Source organism: Anopheles merus, chromosome 2R (genome assembly GCF_017562075.2).
Source record: "Anopheles merus strain MAF chromosome 2R, AmerM5.1, whole genome shotgun sequence".
NCBI lineage: Eukaryota > Metazoa > Arthropoda > Insecta > Diptera > Culicidae > Anopheles > Anopheles merus.
The window spans coordinates 36,397,393-36,418,969 of record NC_054082.1 but is presented as its reverse complement, the minus strand read 5'-3'; the positions used below and the strand labels follow the sequence as shown (position 1 = coordinate 36,418,969).

General features: G+C 43.8%; 1 protein-coding gene across 1 annotated transcript in view; it reads left to right on the top strand.

Annotated features, from left to right (window-relative positions):
* Positions 1 to 1,383: 1,383 nt before the first annotated feature.
* LOC121588949 (KH domain-containing, RNA-binding, signal transduction-associated protein 2-like) overlaps positions 1,384 to 21,577 on the top strand; it is a 28,217-nt gene continuing 8,023 nt past the window's right edge. The window contains exons 1-6 of the mRNA XM_041907418.1: positions 1,384 to 1,404; positions 1,618 to 1,892; positions 8,988 to 9,094; positions 9,337 to 9,453; positions 9,619 to 9,765; positions 21,422 to 21,485. Coding sequence (XP_041763352.1) covers positions 1,799 to 1,892; positions 8,988 to 9,094; positions 9,337 to 9,453; positions 9,619 to 9,765; positions 21,422 to 21,485 — 529 coding nt within the window. The 5' untranslated portion in view covers positions 1,384 to 1,404; positions 1,618 to 1,798. The remainder of the gene's footprint in view (positions 1,405 to 1,617; positions 1,893 to 8,987; positions 9,095 to 9,336; positions 9,454 to 9,618; positions 9,766 to 21,421; positions 21,486 to 21,577) is intronic.

The following is a 21,577-nucleotide window of genomic DNA, read 5'->3' as shown; positions in this document are numbered from 1 at the left end:
GCCTTTCGTTATGAATAAATTAATTCAAACATTTTATAGCTAGCTGTAGGACACTGTAGGAAACTGTAGGCAAAACGATAGGAAACGAATCAAATACACGGTATAAACTTTTATTTTTAAGCACTTTTCTAAAGAGCAACTATTCGCCAAATCGTGCTCTCCTTCAATGTTGGTTATTGTTCTATTTCTTTCAGTGACTTATTGTTACCATAGCAGGATAGTCAGACCTACGTATGAGGGCGCGGTCTATTCGGGGCTTGAACCCATGACGGGCATGTTGTTAAGTCTTTCGAGTTGACGTCTGTACCACCAGACCGGGCCTATTGTTGTATACTAAAACTAAATATCGCTGTGCTTATAAATGCCATACATGCAAGGTTCATTGAACAAAGTTAATTTTATTAATGTGTTCCTTACAAAACCCTTTCAAATTATTTTATTTTAAATTCGGATGATCCTGCAACAGTGCGTAAACAGTTTCGGGAATGTTTGTTTTTCGGGGTTATCTTAATGTCTAATTACAAATTCCTCAAAAGTGCGGGTTTAAACGATTTCATTTAATTAAACTATGTCCATTGTAAAATACAGTGACTTTTCTAAACGTTATCACGATGGCTTCATACAAAAGCAAATAGAGTGTAGAATAAAGTAGTTTACGCTTTCCAACTATGCCACAACTTCCAGCTGGTGCGTTGGAGGAGCTAATGTTGTTGCTGCTGCTGGTGGTACTGTCAGTTGCACCGTAGTTGATAACGAAGTTGACGAAGTTCATGCTTCCTCATTGATAAATTGAATCATCTGTACTGCCAATGCAAAACGATAACTTTGCCGCTTGGGGTTTTTTAAATAATTTGCTGCAGCCCAGACCGTTCCTCACGTTGCTCCCCACCCAGCAGCTAGCATAAACATGCCCGTTTCTAGAGCAGCATTACAAAACGATGCATTTGCAGGCGAACGACGGGTTGGAAAAGTGTCGTATAACTTCTCCCTTCCACCCAGTCGTTCGACTCGGGCAAGAGTTCGTGCTGCTGGTCAGGGTAGAGATGTCTCGTTTGGCGAGCTTCAAAGTTTTGGCGAAGGAAAAACTTGACCCGCTGGTGTTGTTGCATTGGCTTCTTGCTGGGTGCCACCTGCTGTACTGTCCTTGACAGCTTAATACCATACAAGTTAATGCGCGAAACTATTATGCATAATGGTCGTACGATATTTGTATTGCGCTTTGCATGTTTTATCTGATCATTTCTATGGGTTCTATTTTTTATTGTTTTTCATTTTTTTAGTTCTGAAACTGAGGTCGACAGGATCTATATTTATATTAAGCAGAAATTTACCAGATAAAACCAAAACTAATAAATTTTATTCTATTTTTTGTTCTATTTTCAGAAAAGAATTTGACTGTGTCATGTGTGTTTTCATTATATCTTGAATAATATTGTGTTAAACCTGTCGTTTTAATCAAACACATCTGCTTTGAGCCTGTGAAAATAAGTTAAATAAAGAGTAGTGGTTGATTTCTATAAAACATTTTTTAAAATATATTTTGTTTTTGTTGAACCATATCTTCTTCAGCAGTAATAAACTTTAGTTTTTTAATCTTATACAATACGAATCTTATAGCAGTGACGATCTTGATTAAGTGATATTGTATGATTAAAACTTGGTGCAAAATAGTAAAAGAAAGATACGATAGTTCTGTTCTTTGAAAGCTAATTCACCCAACTGCAGTGAAGTGCATAAGCTAGTGTGTCTATGAGTGAGTGAATGTGTGTATGTGGGTGTAAGGGTGTGTCAGTTTAGTATGGAAATAGCGAGTGTGATGGATAACATGATGAAAACCAGCATGGGACTTCATGACGACCGATCGAGTCGAAACAGTAACAGCAGCAGTTCCGGTAAGTAAAATGGCTCAAAGTGAATGCTTGCTCCGCATATTACACCTTCCAGTGCAGCTAAGACATAAAGCAAAAGGGTTCTCATTTGCGCTGCAGGAACTTTAGACAGTTTGCATGACGATCCACCGAGAAAATGGGCGAAAGGCTTGGCGCTGTTCCTTATAACAGCTTCAAAGAATCGACGCCTACAACAGTAACATAATGAGGGAACCAACGGTGCAAATGTGTCTTCTGGACTGCATTTGTGCTTCTTTGCACCTTGCGCCTTTGCGCCGTCAGGAAAGCAAACAATGGACGTTGGCTGAACGGTATTTGCTTACACCGGAGCCGTACCGTAATGAAGCCATCTTGCCACACCGAAAAACGGATGGTCGAGGAGAAGTTAATGCACATGTCGTTGCAGAACCACCTGGCGTGCAGCGCAGAGAGAGAAAGAGAGAAAGAGAATGCTCGCTGCTCGGTGACACTCCAATTTGGAGCTCATTCAAAATGTAGCACAACCCCTTACATGCTGCGGGGAGCACACATTTGCCTGCACCAGCACCAAAGCCTGGAGTGCTGCCGCCGTTTTGGGGGCAAATGCGAAAGCGAGCATCGTAACAAACCGTTCGCACTAGACCCGTGGGACAAAGTGATGCACGTCTACCTGGCACCTAGGCGGCTAGGGTTCTTGTTCGCGTGCACTTGAAACCGAAGCACTGGTGCCAGGTGTCGCCCCGAAAGGTTCGACATTGTGCTTAGATAAAGTTGCAAATTACGAGAGCTTCATACAGTGAGTGCATTTCCTGCTGGCTTGCTAGCGGTTGTACGTACAGGGCGGGGTGCAATTTCTGCATTCCGGAAAATGGGTGTAGCACAAACGCGGCAAGCGGCTGATGAGCTTGGGCAGGACCCGTGCGGGCAGAACATAATTTCAACAGAATCAGGTGTGCCGAAACGCCGCCCTACTACTTAGCCTAAATTATCTTTTCTAAATGACAGGTGATTTGTTTGTGCAAAATTGCACGGATGCGTTTTTTTAGCTTAATTTTCAAACAAATGTGCCAGAAGGGCTTCCTGGAGGTGGTTCCACTATGCTGCCGCAAGTGGAGTAGTTTTGGTGGAATGACGTTTGTTTTTGCTAGCAAGGTTAATAACCCACCAAAGTACATTTCGGCGAATGAGAATGACACCAACGAATCGGCTTTTGGTATCTTCAATCATGCGAAACTCATAATTAAATGGCTGCGCTATACGCACATCGCACAAGGGAGGAAACGAACGGTTTAATTATGTTATTGCCCTCCGGCGAGGATTGTGATTGATATTGTGCCTTCTAGTTAACACGGGCCGAACCAACCGTCGTGCAGTACCATTTTAATTCGTTGCAGAGAGCCCTGGGATAAGAGCTTATCATTATACTATTCTCTGCCGACCTGGTGCGCTGGCTTCGCTCCATCCCACATGGTAGCTATTAGCTGGAAATATTATTAGCAACAGCAGTGAAATACCTCGAAACTGCCCCGAAGCTAAAAATCAATTCCAATCGAAATTTAATGCTTATGGCTCCATACGCTCTTCGAACGAGGGTTTCGATTGTGAATCATAACTAATGTTCCGACACAAGTCAACTAGCTTAGCTTCATTCCCTACCGTACGCCCTGCCACAAAACACACTGGAAATAACATGATGACATGTAATTACTGCAATTTTTCGTTGTTCTTGGGGGAAACGGTTTTAGCATAGCGCAATAAAACTTATCGCCTACCTCATGATAACGATGATGTTTATGGGCCCGACCGGAAGATGAATTATTCCAATCGGATCCATCATCACTCGTGTAATCGTAAAACCCGGCGGTAAGATGAATGGTGTCCGCCCGTCACGGACACACCTCAGCTCACCAGCAGCGTTTGTGGCGAGATGCGAAAGCGATAAAAATATGGACCCTGCCAAAGCTCCACACACACACACACACACACACACACACACACACACACACACACACACACACACACACACACACACACACACACACACACACACACACACACACACACTTTCCAATACACGCACGTCCTTAGACGAGATCCAACTTCAAGGGCCCGGGTTTGGGATCAATTTGAAGCCAATAAAAGAAGTATTTTTATGGCCGCCCAGTTTACTCCGGAAGTTATTTTGCGAAAGCGGATCATCGAAATGCGGCGGCAGCGGACTAGAGCGAGCGAAACGCAGAACCAGTGTGAAGAAGCATATCGTGCATATCGCAGGCAGGCAGGCAGGGTAGCAAAATCACAAGCAACCTCCCGTGGACGTGGAGGATTTAATGGACAGAATATCCATACTTGGGCAGCCCGACGGGCATCCCAACCGAAGACCCTCATCGCCGTACCCGATGGTACTGCGCCCAGGAGGTTTATAAAGTTTACCGAAGCAGGGAAAGTTGTTGGATCTTTTCCAGTGCGTTGGTCGCTCTTCTTTCGGCGTCCTCGAGTGTTTCTCCTTCTCTTGCGATCTACCTCCGGAAGGACGAAAGATAACCACCCTTGATTAATCCAATAACAGGATTCCTTTGCAAGAACCGCCTCCCGCCATCATTCCCATATCATGCTACACGGCCTCTTCTATTTAGTCTGAGTCGTGTTTTTGTTTTTTTTCACTTTCCAAGGACCGATTTCCGTTTCGATGGAGCGCAACCTTTCGTCCGCTCATCTTCCGCTCAATCTTGATCCTTATCCCAGGGTGCGGGCGTAAGTGACGCTGCAGCATATCGAATCGACCAGCATCAGCATAGCTGATAGGTATGGCTGGACCTTTGGAAAAGATTTGTGCGGAAGTCTATTACATCTCGCCGACCCGGTGAGCTGGATGAGCGACTCTAAGCCAGGGCATGGCCAGGCAAGCAGGGCCAGTGAAAAATGATGCAAACCCTGCTTCAAAAACACAAATTGATACGAGCAAATGTGCAGCAAGCGGTTGGCTTTTGTTTTATACCGCCTAGGAGTATTGATTTTACTGCCCCGTTGTCTTATCTATTCGATCGGTCGACTTTAAGCAAAGGTAAGGCAGAAATGTATTTATCCTTAAATTCGGTAACATTAAAGCACACCTTACGTCCAACATATGCGACGCATAGTGACGCTATGACAATAACAATATCGTTTATTATTTTATAAACGGTGCAGTTGCTCGAGGGATATGTAAATTTCGTTCGAAGCTTTTTCGCCCATCGAGCAACGAGACGAACCACAGAAATAGATGCCCATTGATTGTGTTGTGCAAAATTTATTCATTCGAATGGAAAACCTTCCCAACAGGCGGGAAACCAACGATCGAAGCGAAAACAAAGCACACTGCAGCGTGAGTGAAGTGCGGCGCGCACGTTTACACAGCCTAAGGAAACAAAATCCCAAAGCCTGGCTGGAGGATTTGTGTTTGAAATGGCAAAACGACAACAACAGCAACCACAAAAAAACACCGAACTGAAAAGCAAAAGCAGCATAAACATCCATCCATGCCGATCCATCGATTGGTTCGTTTTTTGTATGGGATTCTTCAGTATTGAATGTTTCCCCCTTAGATTGTCAAAGCAACGTTGGACGTTGAATCGTATTTTATTTCACAATCGTTGTCCATTCGGCAGTGCCAGTGACATTCTGCTATTTTGAAGGGTATCAATGCACGGTATTTGGTTTTTATAAGGTTAGATTTGACATTGTGAGGTTACCATTGCAAAAACAAAACTCTTCGTCGTATCGATACAGATACCAACTTCATCGTGGATTCTTTTTTCTGTTCTTTGAACATACAATAAATGTTTTTTAAACAATGGCAATCAAAATATATTTATTTTTTCTATACGTTTTTTCTACTTCAATGTTCTATAAAATATTGCACCACTGGTGATGGGATAGAGCATGCATTTATATTTCAAACGACATGTTGAACCATTCAACTCTATGGTGGAACAAAACAACAAAAAAAAAACATTATCCTAAAACGAAAAACAACAGTTTCAAAGAACGAATTTACATATTCCATTATCCTTAAATGTATACATCCTTTCTAGCCCTGTTAAATATCCTGTTACAAAAAAGCAACACGTTTACGTTCATTGCATTTCGTATTGAAATTCACCGAATGCAGCTTAGAAATTGAATTTTTGCACTGCAGGTTAAGCACGTTTACTTCCGCGTGTCAAAAGTCCGGAAATTAAATTTCAACTCACCCACTTCTCGACGTGCACACACGTTATCCGTCGCACAGTGTGCTATAAAGGAGGGGGAAAGCGAAATTCGCACGTTTGATGTATGTTGATTGATCCCCTCTACATGAACACTGCCGGGAAGCATAATTATGAAGACAGTGCTGTTCAGATGTTTCCCAACTCATAAGTGAACAAAACAGTATGCTCAATTGATAGATACACCGCCCCGATAATGGGTCTTACGGCATCAAGTCAACAAATTTGCCGAAGCTTCCCCCGGCATGCATGTTCTACCTGATTGCGTACCGACCGCAGGCACATTAGCATGGCGCCACACCACCGGGCGCTGTAAGATAACTTACTTTTAATGTTATCTTAGCACACTTTAACACTCTGCCACCGTCGCTGGTACTGTCACGTTGTCCTTACACGCCGCGAACGCGACGATTGATTCCGCTATCGCACGCCCAGCATCGCACGTCCCTCCGCTCCCAACTGGTGTCACATTTTCTTTCGTGTAGCTCATAACGGAAAGTGGCGCACGTTCCATCGAGAGCAGAATGCGGAGGAAACCTCGCGTCACGTTTGCGTACCCGTGTGCCTGATGTATGTATGTGTGAACAATTTGTTTGATTTTACCGATGTATAAATCTCCGATGGGCTTCTTCTCCCGGGAGACTGCGAGATACCGCTTTTCCACCGGTGTACGTTGAATTTCTGCACACGTGTGTTTCGGAAAACGACCGCGACGTCTGCCTTATCCGTCGGTGGTGGAGGGGGCACTCGTAAATTTTGCAAGTGTACACATTCGTACACGTGTATACGGTACATCCTGCAAGGATGCTGCGGTTTTGCGGTGCTGCGTACGGGCTTTCGAGTTGACTTATCACCAGACCTACCTACGGGGGCTACGTTTACGGAACGCACGGAGAACTTTTGACGGCAGAACCGTTGAGTAGGGCTTGAACCGGCTTTTGCAAATCAATATTCAACCGCACGAAAATTTTCCCCGATAAAGTATGCATTTACCGGAAAACCGGTGGTACTGGCTAGCCGTTTTTATGGTCCGGTGAAGCCAGGCGAATGGAAAGAAGTAGTGCGCAATAGTGAAGCGAAGGTGATATCCGCCGGATATAGCCAAGTCGTACCATGCTCAAGCAGAAGTATATCATTTCGTTCCAGGAAAGACTTGTGCGGATATAGAACACGCCGGTACATAATCGTGTCCACAGTTGAAGAGTCACTGGAGAGGTTTGCTTTTCGGTTCAATCGCAGTCACATGTTTTCCAGTACATTAAATGGTCTTTGCTGTTTCGAAAGAGCAGGTTTGCAGCTTTCCCAAACTGCAACCGCACGATGTGCGTGCTGGTTTGGCCTACACATCAGCTCTGTGAGGGAAGGAGAGGCAAAAGAGACAAAAGAAAATGAACCTTCTTATCTAGCTGCTTACCACAACACAAACTGTCAGAAGCAGATGATGCTGTAGGAAACGCTTTTTTCCGCGTAAAACGCTTGACGTGCTGGTGTGTGTGAAGGCTGCGCTGGTTGTGTGTACAAGATGAATTTCAACCATACATTCATCGCCATGATCCTCCAGTGACATTTCGCTGTGGGGTAAAACGAAATTTAAAAGTCTTGCGGCTCAACATTCAACCTGTGTACGACTTCATTTCTGCGAGTGAGAATGCAAAAACACGCCTTGCCTCTACTCCAACCGGGCTTTCCGAGGGCTTATCTCTTTTGTTGGTCGGTGGAAATTGAAAGAAGAAACAAAACAGGCTCTTTTTGCCTGAACACACGGGCACGTGGCATACGTACGCCGGCTCAGTTTGTGACGAGATTCCTGAAGCCTTCAAAATCATCCCCCACAACCATATCAGCCACGCATCGTTAAGACAATGTCGAAAACAAACCACAGACTGGGAAAAACGAAAAAAAACATACTTCCTTTTGAAAGTGTTCGAAAATGGAGACGCATGGTTGCTGGTGATGATTTCGGACAAGAAAGATGTTATTTGAATTTATTGATACAGTTTTTCTTTTTCGCTTCTCCCCTTCGCTCCTGCAAACAGCATCATTTGCAGTCATTTTAACAGACCAAATCTAAATGATGAAGCATTCGGCTGGTGGTGATTCGTTTTCTCCATGGCTTAAGCGTGCCCAGCCCTTACGCGTACCTTTTACGCATTTACTTTCCATTCACGTTACGTAAATTAACGATGACTATTTTTCACCGTCCTCGTTATGAGGCCATGCTGCGATAGATGCGGTGCAAGCAGAAGAGAAAAGCCATCCCAGGCCCATATCGCCCCACAGCATTATCCTGCTAAAAGTGAAGTGATGAATATCAATCAGTGGCAGTAGGCTTTTCCACCGAACGCGTTCCGTTCGCTTGCAACTCATTCGTCCGCGCTGCCACTTTGCCTGCCGGTCGGTCAAGCAGCGCGCACAGGAACAGGGTATTCTAATCAGAAAGGATGTGAAAATTATCCTCCTGCATCCATTATCGGGTGGCGGAATGGTGGGGACGGAACTGGGCGGATGGGGCAACCCACGGCCGCTGAAGCAGAGCGGTGGCCCGAGCACGTAAAAGGATAACGACTTTGAGTGCGCACGGAACCATTGCCTAATGAAGCATGCCAAAAGGGAAGCGCGGGACGGTCGCCGGAACAGTTACATCGGAAATCCATCGCGTAAAGAAACAATCAATAAGGGTTTATGGTGGGCACAGCAAAAACAAATCGGCCAAAGTCGGTTCCGGTTGTTGTTTTCGGTTGCTGCGTTGGTGCTGATAAGGGTCGAACCGAATCGGAAAGATCGAATAATTTTTCTATTTATTTTAAAAGTCCTGAATTTTGAGCAGCAATTTAATAATCATTTGTTTCACGTTTCTCCCATCTTTCGGCAGGTTCCCCCACGGTAGTGCACGAGAAAAAGAAAATGCTAGATATAACGCGAGACAGACCCATCAAAATAGCAGTGCGAGTACAAGTCCCGGTCCGAGATCATCCAAAGGTATAAGGAACATAAACAAAAACATCATTCATTTTACACTTATTTGTTTTCTATACAAACATTGGAGTTTATTAAACTAATATTTGATTAACTTTATGATCAATCTTTCAAAGTAAATTAGAATCCCATTTTTACCGATTATAACACTGTGTTGCATGACTTTCGAATGTTTCCAATATAATAAGGACAGTATTTGCTGACGTAGCTTTTCCACAAACGCACACACATTCATCTTTCCACAGTTCAACTTTGTCGGCAAACTGCTCGGCCCGAAGGGAAACTCGCTCAAGCGACTGCAGGAAGAAACGATGTGCAAAATGGCGGTCCTGGGCAAGGGATCGATGCGCGACCGAAAGAAGGTAAGAAAACACGTCCGCACGTCCAATCGTGTGACCACCAAATCCAGTCCCCGGTCCGGTGTGTCATCGGACGGGCAAAAGCATACTGTGTATCGATTATTAACTCTTCGCCCTCGGCTCGAACCGTTTCATTCCTCCACCACCGCACACAATCATACACACAAGGAAGAGGAGCTGCGGCTCAGCGGTGATCCCCGGTACGCCCATCTGTCCGAGGATCTGCACGTGGAAATCTCAACCTACACCGCACCGGCGGAAGCGCACGCTCGTATCGCGTATGCCCTGGCGGAAGTGCGCCGGTTTCTGGTTCCGGTAAGTGCGAAAACTGCAAACAATAGCGGAATGACCCACGCAAGACATCTTGCAAACCGAGCGAAGCACAGTGGGAGTATAAGAGGGATAATGTTTTTCACACCATCGAAAGCGCTCTCATCATCGTCGGTGTGATTCCGTGCGGACACACAAACACACACATATACGCATCGGAGTGCCGGGACGGGAAGCAGTGCCGGACTTTCCTGAACTACTTTTATATCCGCTTGAGCTGGCAACGCGCTCACTACCGTTCGCTCGGGCAATCGCAAATGCTTTTAGTGGCAAACACAGGCTAATAAAGCTTTAAAAGCGCACTTAACCCTTAAAGCTGTTCACTTCGGGTTTATTGGGTTTGGTGGGAGGTGGGGGGGGGGCAGGCTCGCATAGTTGCGTCGTTGTATGGAGTTTGTTGCCACTGAGCTCAAGCAAAAGACGCGTGTCTTCGGAGTCGAGGTGTGCAAGATCGAAGAAACCACTGTAACGACTGCACAGAGCGGGTCCGACAGTGAAGGTGTGTTCGTCGAACGGAAGTAAAACCAGCGGGTAAGCAGGAAGGAAGGCTGTTAGTGGCCGGTGTTGCTTAGTTAATGTTTAGGGTGATTCTCGGATAGGCACTGAACAAAAAAAAAGGAATGAATACAAACATTATTACATCAGCCAACACAAGGAGAAAGATAGAGAGTGGTTTGACTGCAACGGAACGATGCGATAGTAAAACGCTAGTTGAAGCTTAAATTAAAGTGGTTTCTTGCAACTTGCCAGCGGTCGGTGGCGATGGAAGAACTGTTAAAAAAAAGTAAGATTCCAAACCCACCCAGCAATGGATACATAAAACTTTTCATTTAGTGGGTTGTTGTTTCATGTCACGTTTACAGCATGCCCTTTCGGAGCATTTTCTTTAGCTTCTTTTTACTTCTTTGTAGCTTGTTTCAATCGTCGATTCAAAAGTTTCTTAACCATCAACTATTCAGTGTGCAAGTAAGGGTTTCGGTTTCATTTAACAAGTAATATGTACTTGTTGCTCAATTTTACCAAGACTTGTTTTAATAAACTTCCTTTAAAACTAATTTAGTATTCCAAACATTAATCCAGACTGCAATTGCCTTTATAAGATATAAGTGACACAACTTCCTCAATATCGATTGCTACACCGTCCGAGGTAAAATCATGTCCGTATTGAATGAGTAAAAGTTTTTTTCATCATAGTTATTAAAGCTGATGCCATTGGTTTCAAGTGTGTTTTATCTGCTTCACTGTTTCGCTTCCGTTTTGCTGTAGCATTATTACACTTGACCGCAGTAAGTTTATGTTACTGCCCCCGAAATTGTTTGTGGAGTGGCAATCATATCTTTATTCGAACTGGATGGGTGAGTTTATTTCAGAGTTTGGTCAGACTCGAAGGGCATTTGAAAGTTTATTATTAAATTTCGTATTTATTATGGTTTGCACATTGGTATACTCTGCCAAACAATATGAAGAATTCTAACCTTATTCAAAAGGAAAGTGTGTTTCGTTTGTTTTACTTTAAATATTTCTGCAAATAATATGTATACCTAAATATGAAAATAGAAGTGTGTTCATGGAATGAACGGTAATCAAGATGCCTATATATCGTTGTTTGCCATAACCAGTTCATGTTCCGTATGGGTTGAGTCTGCTATACGCAATACTGAATTAAATTATAAGAAGGTATAATTTTTATCAAATATTTGATCATCATTTGATGAATTCTTTTCACCTTGGTAGTCTTCAATGTTATAAAAAAACTGTAAGTTGGAAACGACCGGGCCGGTCTGGTGGTACAGTCGTCAACTCGTACGACGCTCACTTCACTAGTGGGTTCAAGTAGGCCTTGACCGACAGCGGTTGTTGTGCCAAACAAGAAGAAGAAGTTGGAAACGATACGGCTAACCTTATAGTTAGCTTTTTTGATAGTTAGTCACTAAGGCAGTGTGTTTAAGTGTGATACTATTAAGTGCCTTATTTTCATAAAATAATTTAAAAGCAATTTAAAATCAAATGTACGGGTATTCCTGATAATTCCTGACAAATCCAAAACATGTATGATACAAACAGCGTAATTAACAGAACATATGTTTTCTCGAAATCTACCATTAATTTCAAAGCCACTCACAGGCCTTTATTAGATGTGAAATCAATCAGTGTGCCATGATTCACCACATATCGTGCTAAAAATGCCGGTCAATAAAATGCATGTTACAGCAGAAGTCGTAATGTTTTCATGGAAGATTCCACTGAAAATGCTTGCGGAAGCAAAAATCACCCCCAAAGGTAACTCTCTATACACGTCGAGTTGAGGAGCTATGGGGGAAACTACCCAACAGACCATTCCTTCAGCCTACACATGGTCTCACCGATTTAGCTCCAGCTATTGGTCACTTGAATTCAATTCGGGTTTCTTGTGGGAACAAACATATCAAAGGAATCCATTTAAATTGTAACATGAAATGCGAACGGCATCCGCTCGCTTCGGGTCCCAACACCACCGCCGCCACCGAATGTTGGATTGTTTGTTACGGCCCAGTTACAGAGTGTGCCTTTATTATCGCTGGTAACGGCTTCCATGTAGAGATTCGTTACGTGATGGAGAGTGAAACTAGAAGCAGCGTGAGGGACACAAAATTCCGAAAATGAAATTTGCCAAACAGGCACTTTTCTGTCCACTTTGCTCCCAGCCGTCGAGGTACCTTTTCAGCGTTCCGCGTACTGGGAAGCTGAACGAAACAGATGTTGTTGTGGAATGGTGGAATAGCCGGCGGGTTTCATCGGCAGCAACTGTTAGATGATAGAAAGCACATTCCAAAGCGTTATAGTGATGTTTGAAAAGCGGTGCCGAATTGCAAAAACAAGCTTCGTCGGTGGATGTGATACGTCCTAATGACAATTGTTAAACGGCTGCCAACGGGTTTGCGGACGATTAGGAACGGGTCAGTGAGCATGGTAAACAAGAACGCTAAATCGAATGTAGACGGCGTACCCCGCAAGACGGTACGCCCTATCTTCAATAGCACGCAAGCACGTGCAGATTTGGTGAGTCTTGAATTGAAAGTGAAGATTAAACTTCCTCCACGTTTCCAATTAATTCCGAGTCCCAAATTAACGCTACATTGACTTGGGCAAGGGATAGTGGTAAAAACAATGTGAACCAACCCAACCAACAATCCTTTCCGGATGGCAACGCCGTCCTCCCAGCGGTCCCCGGCAGCAATCACAACCTATCGTTGCCATTTTCTACAAAGCTGGGAGGCATTTGCAAATGAAACGCAACCAAAAATCAATTAGTTCGAATGGAATTTCTTGAGCCAAGGGCCACAAAGAAAGCAGCTGGAAGCTGGATTCAACGATATCCTGTATCGTACAGGTGATGTTTGGTAACGCCCACGGCCATTGCCGCATGACACAAGCACACATCTCACACAGGCTTTGATGTTGTCAGTAGTACCTGACAAAAAGCTGTAATGTTGACTTTGGTTCAATCTTGATGCCAATACCACAATCAAAACAGGCTTTATGGGGAGTGGTGAACGACGTATTCGATCCTGCTGATGTATGATGGAAGGTAAAGGTGTAGGTTTATTCGAAGAGTGGTCACAAAATTGCCATTTTGGAGAAAATAGCTGTAGTGTCACTACCAGTTGAGCCTGTTGGGAAATGCATTTAGATCGTTAACATCCAAGGGAAAAATCTCACACAATGTAAACGTTGAAAAAGATGCTAGGTTTACCTAGTGGTAGGAGAAATATTTTCCCACTCTTAATATGCGTCTCTGTTCTTCATGGGTCTGACTTTAGTAGATGTGATTTCATGTCAGTGTTTTTTTTTTTTGTGGGTCTTCTTGCTTCCACACCTACTCAATGTCCTACAATGAGAGACGGGTGAGACAATGCAAGTCAGGTCATGCATTTTAATGCAGCGCACAGTTGTACGGTGCACATTCTACGGTGAAAGTATCCTTTCGGGAAATCAAAACACTCAGAAAAACGCTCGCTGCACGTTGAGTACCGGCATCGTGAAATGAAACACACACAGGAAAAACTCACCCAGCTTTGGTGCTAGTGCGTCTGGCTAGCATACCACGGGACGGAATGGCTAAATCACATTTCCACCTCATAAATTACGGCTCACGACGTCAGAATGGCAAATCGTTTCAACGACACCGACAGCCTTAACAGCAGCCCTGATGGGACATTGTGCGATGTGTGGGATGTGTTTTTGTGTGACTTCAAGTTCGCTGGAAGATTCCCCACAGCCAGGAATGAAGCCACAGAAAGCAAACACACAATTGTTTTGTATACGATGAGTGTTTTGGTTTCTTCTGTTTGCTCGAGTATCGTTTCTCATTTGCACTGAAACGCAGATGGTCCAACTGAGTTGTTGATTGTATGGAAATATTTTTTTATCGCGCACAGATAATTAAGCTTTTTATATAACAGTCGTATTTTTGTGTCGAGTTGCAAGGCATTTGTTTATATATTCTGAGAAGCATTTCAATTCGCCAAACTCCAACCAACGCATTAGAGGCTGGGATAACTACTGAACCAAACGAACCGATACGTCAGCGCACCATTTCCTTTGTCCATTTGGTGTACTTGGAATGGCATAGTGGAGCGGGAGAAACATGCACGCACGCACAGTTGTCACATAAATCCCAATTAACTAGCCCAGCTGCCTAGTTCAGCGACTTATGTCACTCTCAATAATATCGCACCGGTGGCCAGCACGACAGTCCGGCAGGCAGGCAACATCTCAACCTACCGCGACCGACAGCTGCGGAATCACATTCATTAGCTCGGAGTTAATTAATTTGGTCATAAATTCATCATCAACGGTTTTCCGAAGATAACAACACCTGTGTGCGTGCGTAGAGCGTGTTGTCGAGTAGGCAGATGGCAGTCGGTTTAGAAATCGATATGAAAATGATAAAAAAGGTAAACAACCGCCACGAAGCTTGTTGCTTACCGGTCGAAAGCAGAATTGTTTAAAGAAAGTGTCTGATAAAACGTAACATAAAGGCGAAACTCCACTGCGGAGAGGTGAAAAGGTGCGGACTCGCTGTCAAAGTTGAGCCGTCTCGGGCAAACTCCCGAGTCACGGTCAAAGGAGCAAGTCATAAAGCTCCGCAGCTGAATGCCGTCCCATTCCCTGCGGGATAGCTGGGACCCCCATGAGGAGGGTGTGGTGGAGTTCCATGGAAACCGTGTCCATGAGGTGATGGATGCATGTTGCTACCGCTAATAAAACGGTTCAGGTGGTTTGATAAATGGCTTCCCCGGTCAAGTCGACGGCAGGGATGCCGTTCGACCTGGGGCAGTCAGGACAATGGACTGGACTGCTCTCGCTGGCTGGAGTACTGTGAAGCCGAAAGTTGAAAGCGACTAATCGGAAGCGCCAGCTACACCATCGTCGTCTTTATCGCTTAGCATCTTACCAGCTATCCCGCTTCGGCGTACAGGTTACGAAGATTGCCATTGCAGTCGTACACTGGAGCGTTACACCGTGAGCGCCTTGGCCCAAGCATAATCGCGAAACCCACACAAAGACGAATCAAGATGTCATTTTTCATCCGCAAGCTGCGTGCCATCCCTGTGGCTGACTAAATCGAAGTTAAGTACCTTGGGTGGTACTTAAAATGCTACCCACAAAGTGATGATGAATGGTAGGCCTCGATATAATTTGCTTTGTTTTTTTTTTGCTGGTTGGTAAGAGCAAGTAGCCGCAACGAATCTGAGTAACATAAATGAATTAGGAGATCCAATGTGTTCGGAGAGGAATCAGCACTGAAGATTCTGGAACGAAGCTTTCGTCGAAATGATTTAATGTCTCTTACTATAGTTGTGAAAGCATCAAGCAAGGAAGCGATCCGTTCAATGTAAACTTAAAGTAAATGGGCCCATTAACGCTGCCACAGAAGCGCACATATTTGCGCTGCCGTAATTCGCTGCTCATTGAAACACAAATTACGTGCGACATTTAAAATGTAGATTTGCTTATTGCCCATGGAAATGGCAAGTGCGGGCACCCGATTTGCATTATCGAGTGGCTGCAACAAGGCTGCGGATCAACTGTGCGCTACTCAAGGACGATCCCTCGATTGGAAAGGTTGGTGAAAGACAAACCAATGCTACCGCTGGCGGATTGGTTTCGCTCCAGCAAGCTGCTTTGCAATTCGGCACGAACACCACGGAACGGAAGCGTCAGCAGATCAACGCGAACGGAATGAGCTTTGAAAATGAGGTGAACTTCCTTGCTCGTGCTCCAGTGAAAGCAAATCGTACTGTGGCACCAACAGGCAGGAAACCCCGAGCGCGCTGTGGAAAGTGTCCTTGAGGAAAGCTTCGCCAATTGATGAACTTCAAGACGGAAGTGTTGGCAGTCCTGGGACGGTAAACTATGGCACGCTTGGATGGGCACGCCTGCCTTGCAAGCTGCCTGCACGTGACATTCGAATGTGCGAACGTGCCGAAATGCTTAAAGTTGTTGCTTTGCGGGGCAATCGATTGGTCGACTCCGTTCGCCTTGTCGAAACGGCGGTGTGATTGAAGAACTTCCTCGTCGTTGTTTGTGCTTTTGTGTGCTGCCGGGGCGACCGGAATAAAGGAAACGGGTCCGGGCGTTCGTGACCGTACGCCGTAAGACAGAGTTTACTTTCCGATCAAGATGAGCGTCGATTGGTGGAGTGCCGATTTATCGCAAAAATCCAATTCCAAGACGCTCGCTCCCTTGCCCGATCGAGTATCGCATCCGGCTGGCAGAAACGGGAACACTTGGCTAGGTACCACACAAATATTGTAGCCCGTGCCATGGTTGCCTGTTCGTTGTGCCCGTCACCGTCTGACGCTTCTTCTTCTACTGTCAGCCGCACGAGCAGGGAACGAAACGAAATCCGAACGTGCAGATATTATATTAATTCTTGCGCTCCCTCTGGTTCTGTATTTCACTCTGCCCGAGAACGTGGATGGCTTTATCTACTTACCAAATCGCTTCTTAAATTGCATTTTTGGAGTTTCCATACTTGCTACTCCACTCGAGAACCATTCATCCTACCGGTCGAGGGAAGTGCTCTGTAATTTGCAAGAAAAATGATATTGCACTCATCTCGCGAGAGGAGGAGCTGTGAAGCAATTGCAGCTCATTCTGGTTAGCTGATGGATTTGAAATGTTACAGGGTGGTGATGTTTCGACATTAATTTACCAAATTTTCATGATAAAACTTTTATGTCATTGTTTTAAACTTTAAGTATGAGTTGATTAGATCAGTTAGTAACCATCTTATCGCTATAAATTAGATGATATTCATATGTGCAGAGTATTAACCGGAAACTCTTCGATCTGCTGTTAAGCTGTTAAGCTGTTTTAAATGAAATGTAACATAAGTTTGACTATTTTTTGTACTTTAAAATTGACATTTTCTATCTCAGATTACTTCTGGTCGAGTCTAGTTTTGTTGGTGAGAAAACCTTCTAAAATATGATTTTTGTTATGATTTATCTATTTTTACTCAAAATTTTACATACTTTTTCATAAATTTTGACTATAATTTGTACTAGTAAATGCAGCTGAAATTTGTATTTGTAATGTACATTCGGTCTATAAAACCATTGTGTTCACCGGGACGGCTAAACTTATTTGCATAGGTCAAGAAGCTAGGGGGCTAAGATTCCCCACCGTACGTTTATCTTCATCATCGTGCGCTACCAGTCAGCAACCATTCTCCAAAGAGCGTTGTTCCCTAGCCTGTCTATCGAAATATAGCCGTTGAATCCGTTTTCAGCCAATAGAGCACACTTAGCCATTGTAATGGAGCGGTAAAGTGGCTGCGCGTTGGTACACAGCTTTGTTCCACGCCAAGTTTTGGCGCTTTTCAAGTTTGCTAATCCTGCCCGAATGCTCCTTCTCTGCCCGTGCCGCTCACTGTTGGCAAACGGTGGCAAACAAAGTTCGCCGCAAACGAGAAGACGTACATGCCGCCGGGCTTCGTAGCTCGTTAATTAAACAGTTCTATGGGCGCGGCCAGAATGGGTTTGATTTGGTGCGGCTTCCAGCGTAACACATTTTCGGTAGTCGGATTGGCCGCGCTGCTCCCAGTTCGTTTGATGTTGACGAAACATTCAAGCAGCAACCAACGGGAATGGCACTTCGAGACGACCATAGAAGTTTCAAGCCGTACCAAGGAGCAGTTTCGAATATCAAATTGCGCTGTAACTGGCAGCTATTTTGGACGTGCTACGCTACCCGTTGGCTCGCCTTGTTGGAAAATGGGATAGTGCACTTCAATGGAAAGAATTAATTATGCATTACAATCCAGCAATGCAACGTTAGCCCGGTAGAAATTCATCGTACTTTTGAGGAAGTTTGAGGTTGTAACTGTTAAACACTCTAATTGCAAATTTGTATCATTTTCTTGTGTCGTCTATCTTAAAGCTGCTCCTACGAACCAGACCGTGCCGGAATGCCAGGAGTGATCAAAATAAAAGAAAACACGGTGGGGCGTGAAAATAGCATGCCAGCCCCAAATATATCTTACGAATTGCTTCTTAATGCTCCATTAGCCCTAGAAGCGGTGGATGATCAGCGTCAATAATCATCTACACATCGTTGTGTGCAAAACTTTTCCTAGACCCGCGCTGGGGGAAGCCGTGTGCCTCTGGGCATGATTTTCTTCGCAATTACTTACCCATGCTCTCTACTGATACGCAACGCTTCCATGGGCGTAATCGTTTGCCGGTGAAACTTTTCAATCCACTGCGCTAAGCCGTACTCGTTTTTGGGGGTCGTATTAGGGAGGAGGAGGCGGCCTGTAAAAGCTTGAGATCAATCTCACTCATTACGATGGTGGCGTAAATATTAGAAGCCACGTGCCTTTGATCAAGCAATGACTTTACACGCTAAGGGGTGGAATATTCCTCATTTGTATCACCAATCAAAGACATTGTAATGAAATGCTTCTGTGGTTGAGCGTCGAAAACCTGATACACCAATGCGAGTAAATCCGAACATTTTCAAAAATTCAACCAAGTTTAGCTTAAAAAGAAGCATTTATGTTCAAATGTTGCTGCACGTTTTACAATTCAGTTTTTATCTTTGTTTGGCTTCTTAAACTTAACAGTCACTAGCTAACATACGTTTGCTAGAATTCTGTGACAAATATTCCCCTATATTTGACGTGACTTGTAACACCTTTCGATTGCTTTCAGAAGCCAGTAGTTGCAGTTTGAATCAAAGGTTCGCGCTCGAGACTTCCGCCTCTAATCGGATTATGCTACGGCTGAGAGAGGATTTTAAAATCACTTTCTTAGTTTCTTTAAGTGCTTCGGCCCGGTGGGACCATTCTCTCCTGTCCAGCAGCGTTCGTGATAGTCAGGACGCAATAGGTGAAAGCAAAGTTGCAGAAAAAGGGTTGACTGACTCAAGAGCTAAGCGTTCCTTGCGCTAAGCGTGAGGAACAGTTTAAACTGTCAGCATTATAATCCGTTTATAACAAGTGAACGGATTTCAGAATGTTTCATTTGAAGCGAATGTAGTAAGTTGAGTGGAGCAATGTTCTCGCAGAAGTAATCGCATTTTTCTGCTTGACTTTGTTGTAGCAAAACGTTTTTATTCAGCAGGATTGTAAGTCCCTCTTTACTGCTTAATGTAAAATTATGTATCGAATTATTGTATCTATTATTTTGTAGTTTCAACGTTGTATGTAGCCTTAAAGGAAACAATTGAAAATAGGATCAAAATAATGAAAAATTAAAATACTACAAACCAAAAACCAGTACATCTATTCAGAATCAAGCATTAGTATTGTTTATTAAATTACAACAAATTTACAAGAAGAAAGGATCATAAAACCATCGATCAAAGCTCCAATTACTTTTATTGTTACCATGATATGCATTTCAAGGGATTGTAAAAAAAATGCAAACAATGAAGAGGAATGGGTCTTATAGCGTGCATATAGACGACATGGTTCGTTACTTTTGCATGTTTTATCGTCTTCTCGGTGCACCAGGAAACGTATCAGCTATCTTTACCCTGATACTTCAAACTCAATGTATCTCCTCCTGCGTTCATCTTCAAAGACATACCTTCGCCGTGGGTCACACAAACAATACACATTTGATGTACATAGATCCCACCGCAATAAACGGAAACACTATTCTTGGTTTGCTGTAACATGAATACATCTTCTCAAAAATTCCAAAACATTTACAAACGGCTAGCATAAAGTGTAACGATAGTGCTTCACACAAGCAATGTGTCATCCTTTTGTGAACGCATACGTCACCGATTTTAATGCAAATGTTCCAATCCTTTTTTATTGCGCACTCCGCACCAAGCTATAAAAGCAGTTTCGAATGTAATTCGCGCACAGCAATTGCTCGTCCAGCGTACAGATAACACTAGGCCACGGACGAACGCACGATGGTTGATGGTGACAGTACACCACTGGCAAAGGACAATCGGTTGTAGCGTGCCTCGCCTGCACAATCCGTTGATAAATGAAGAAAGGATGCAGAGTGCAACAGAAGCGACCACGCAAAAAGCACGTGCACGTATCGTGCAGTACAGACACTACACATACACAACCACCCACTAACGCTAGACGCTGAAACTGGCCTCCAACTCAAAGGTAATGGTTTCAACTTGTCACAAAAACTGGCACAATTCATTTGCATATTTTATAGAAATATGCCATAGTAATGGTATATGCTCTACCGGGACACGCGGACTGCTCCCGAGTGCTGCTCTGCTGTAAATGCAACCAAACGGAATCGGTGAGAATAGAGCGGCAATACACACACATACATACACAGACACCCATCCACACACAAGAAAAAAAAACAACCCTGGAATCGTTCAAGCACACTCCTTTTCTTTCGAAGTGTTTTGTGACATTTGCATGATGATATGCTCCATCCAGGCGGGGAAGCAAAACGGCAAAAGCATGCACTAGCGATGTTTTATGCAACCCTACAAGCTTGGTGAATGTTGAGAGCAGCAACAAAACAGCGAATCTTCATAGTGCTTGAGACTGTGTTTGCAAATATGTGTCAGTGCCCTATGCATTTGTGCTGAATTACGCTTTCTTGGTAGCGCGCTTTTGTGCGAAGGTGTCACTAGCTGAGTGTTTTTTTTTTGGGCTATAAACCAGAGAAGTGAAAAATGAATGCTAATAAGACAAACGCTTTTTGATGATGCACTGCTTAAGCATAATTAAAAAAACATCCTATGAAATGAAATGAAGTCTCCTTGAACAGATTTAGTGCAGTAGTAATAGAGCTTTTAGTAATAGAAGAAAAAAACTGATTAGCTGGTAATGATCATTGTGAAATATGCAAAAATAAGACGCACACTTTAACTAAAATGTTTTAAATAATGTATGCAATTATTCACATGCATTGCAGCATTAAGAGCAACCAGGCTTCTTTTAAAAGATACTCTTCAAACCTTGTGGTATTGACACTGTTATTTATAATGCTATATTCGTGATTAAGTACAATTACCGAGTTATTAAAAACATACATTTCATAAGACTTTGAAAGCACATAGCTATCTCGGCGTGTAATCAACGTGAATTATTTTTAGAATCATTTTAATAACCAATCCTTTATTAAAACCTGCTTACCCTGTCCCTTCCCTTCAGGACTACCACGATGACATACGACAGGAGCAAATGTGGGAAATGCAGGCATTAAATTCACAAAACGGTATGCATCGGTCTATCGGTCCGGGCACCCGGGCTCGTTATCATAATAACCTGATTATATGGAAATCTTTTCCCCCCTTCTCTCACCGCACC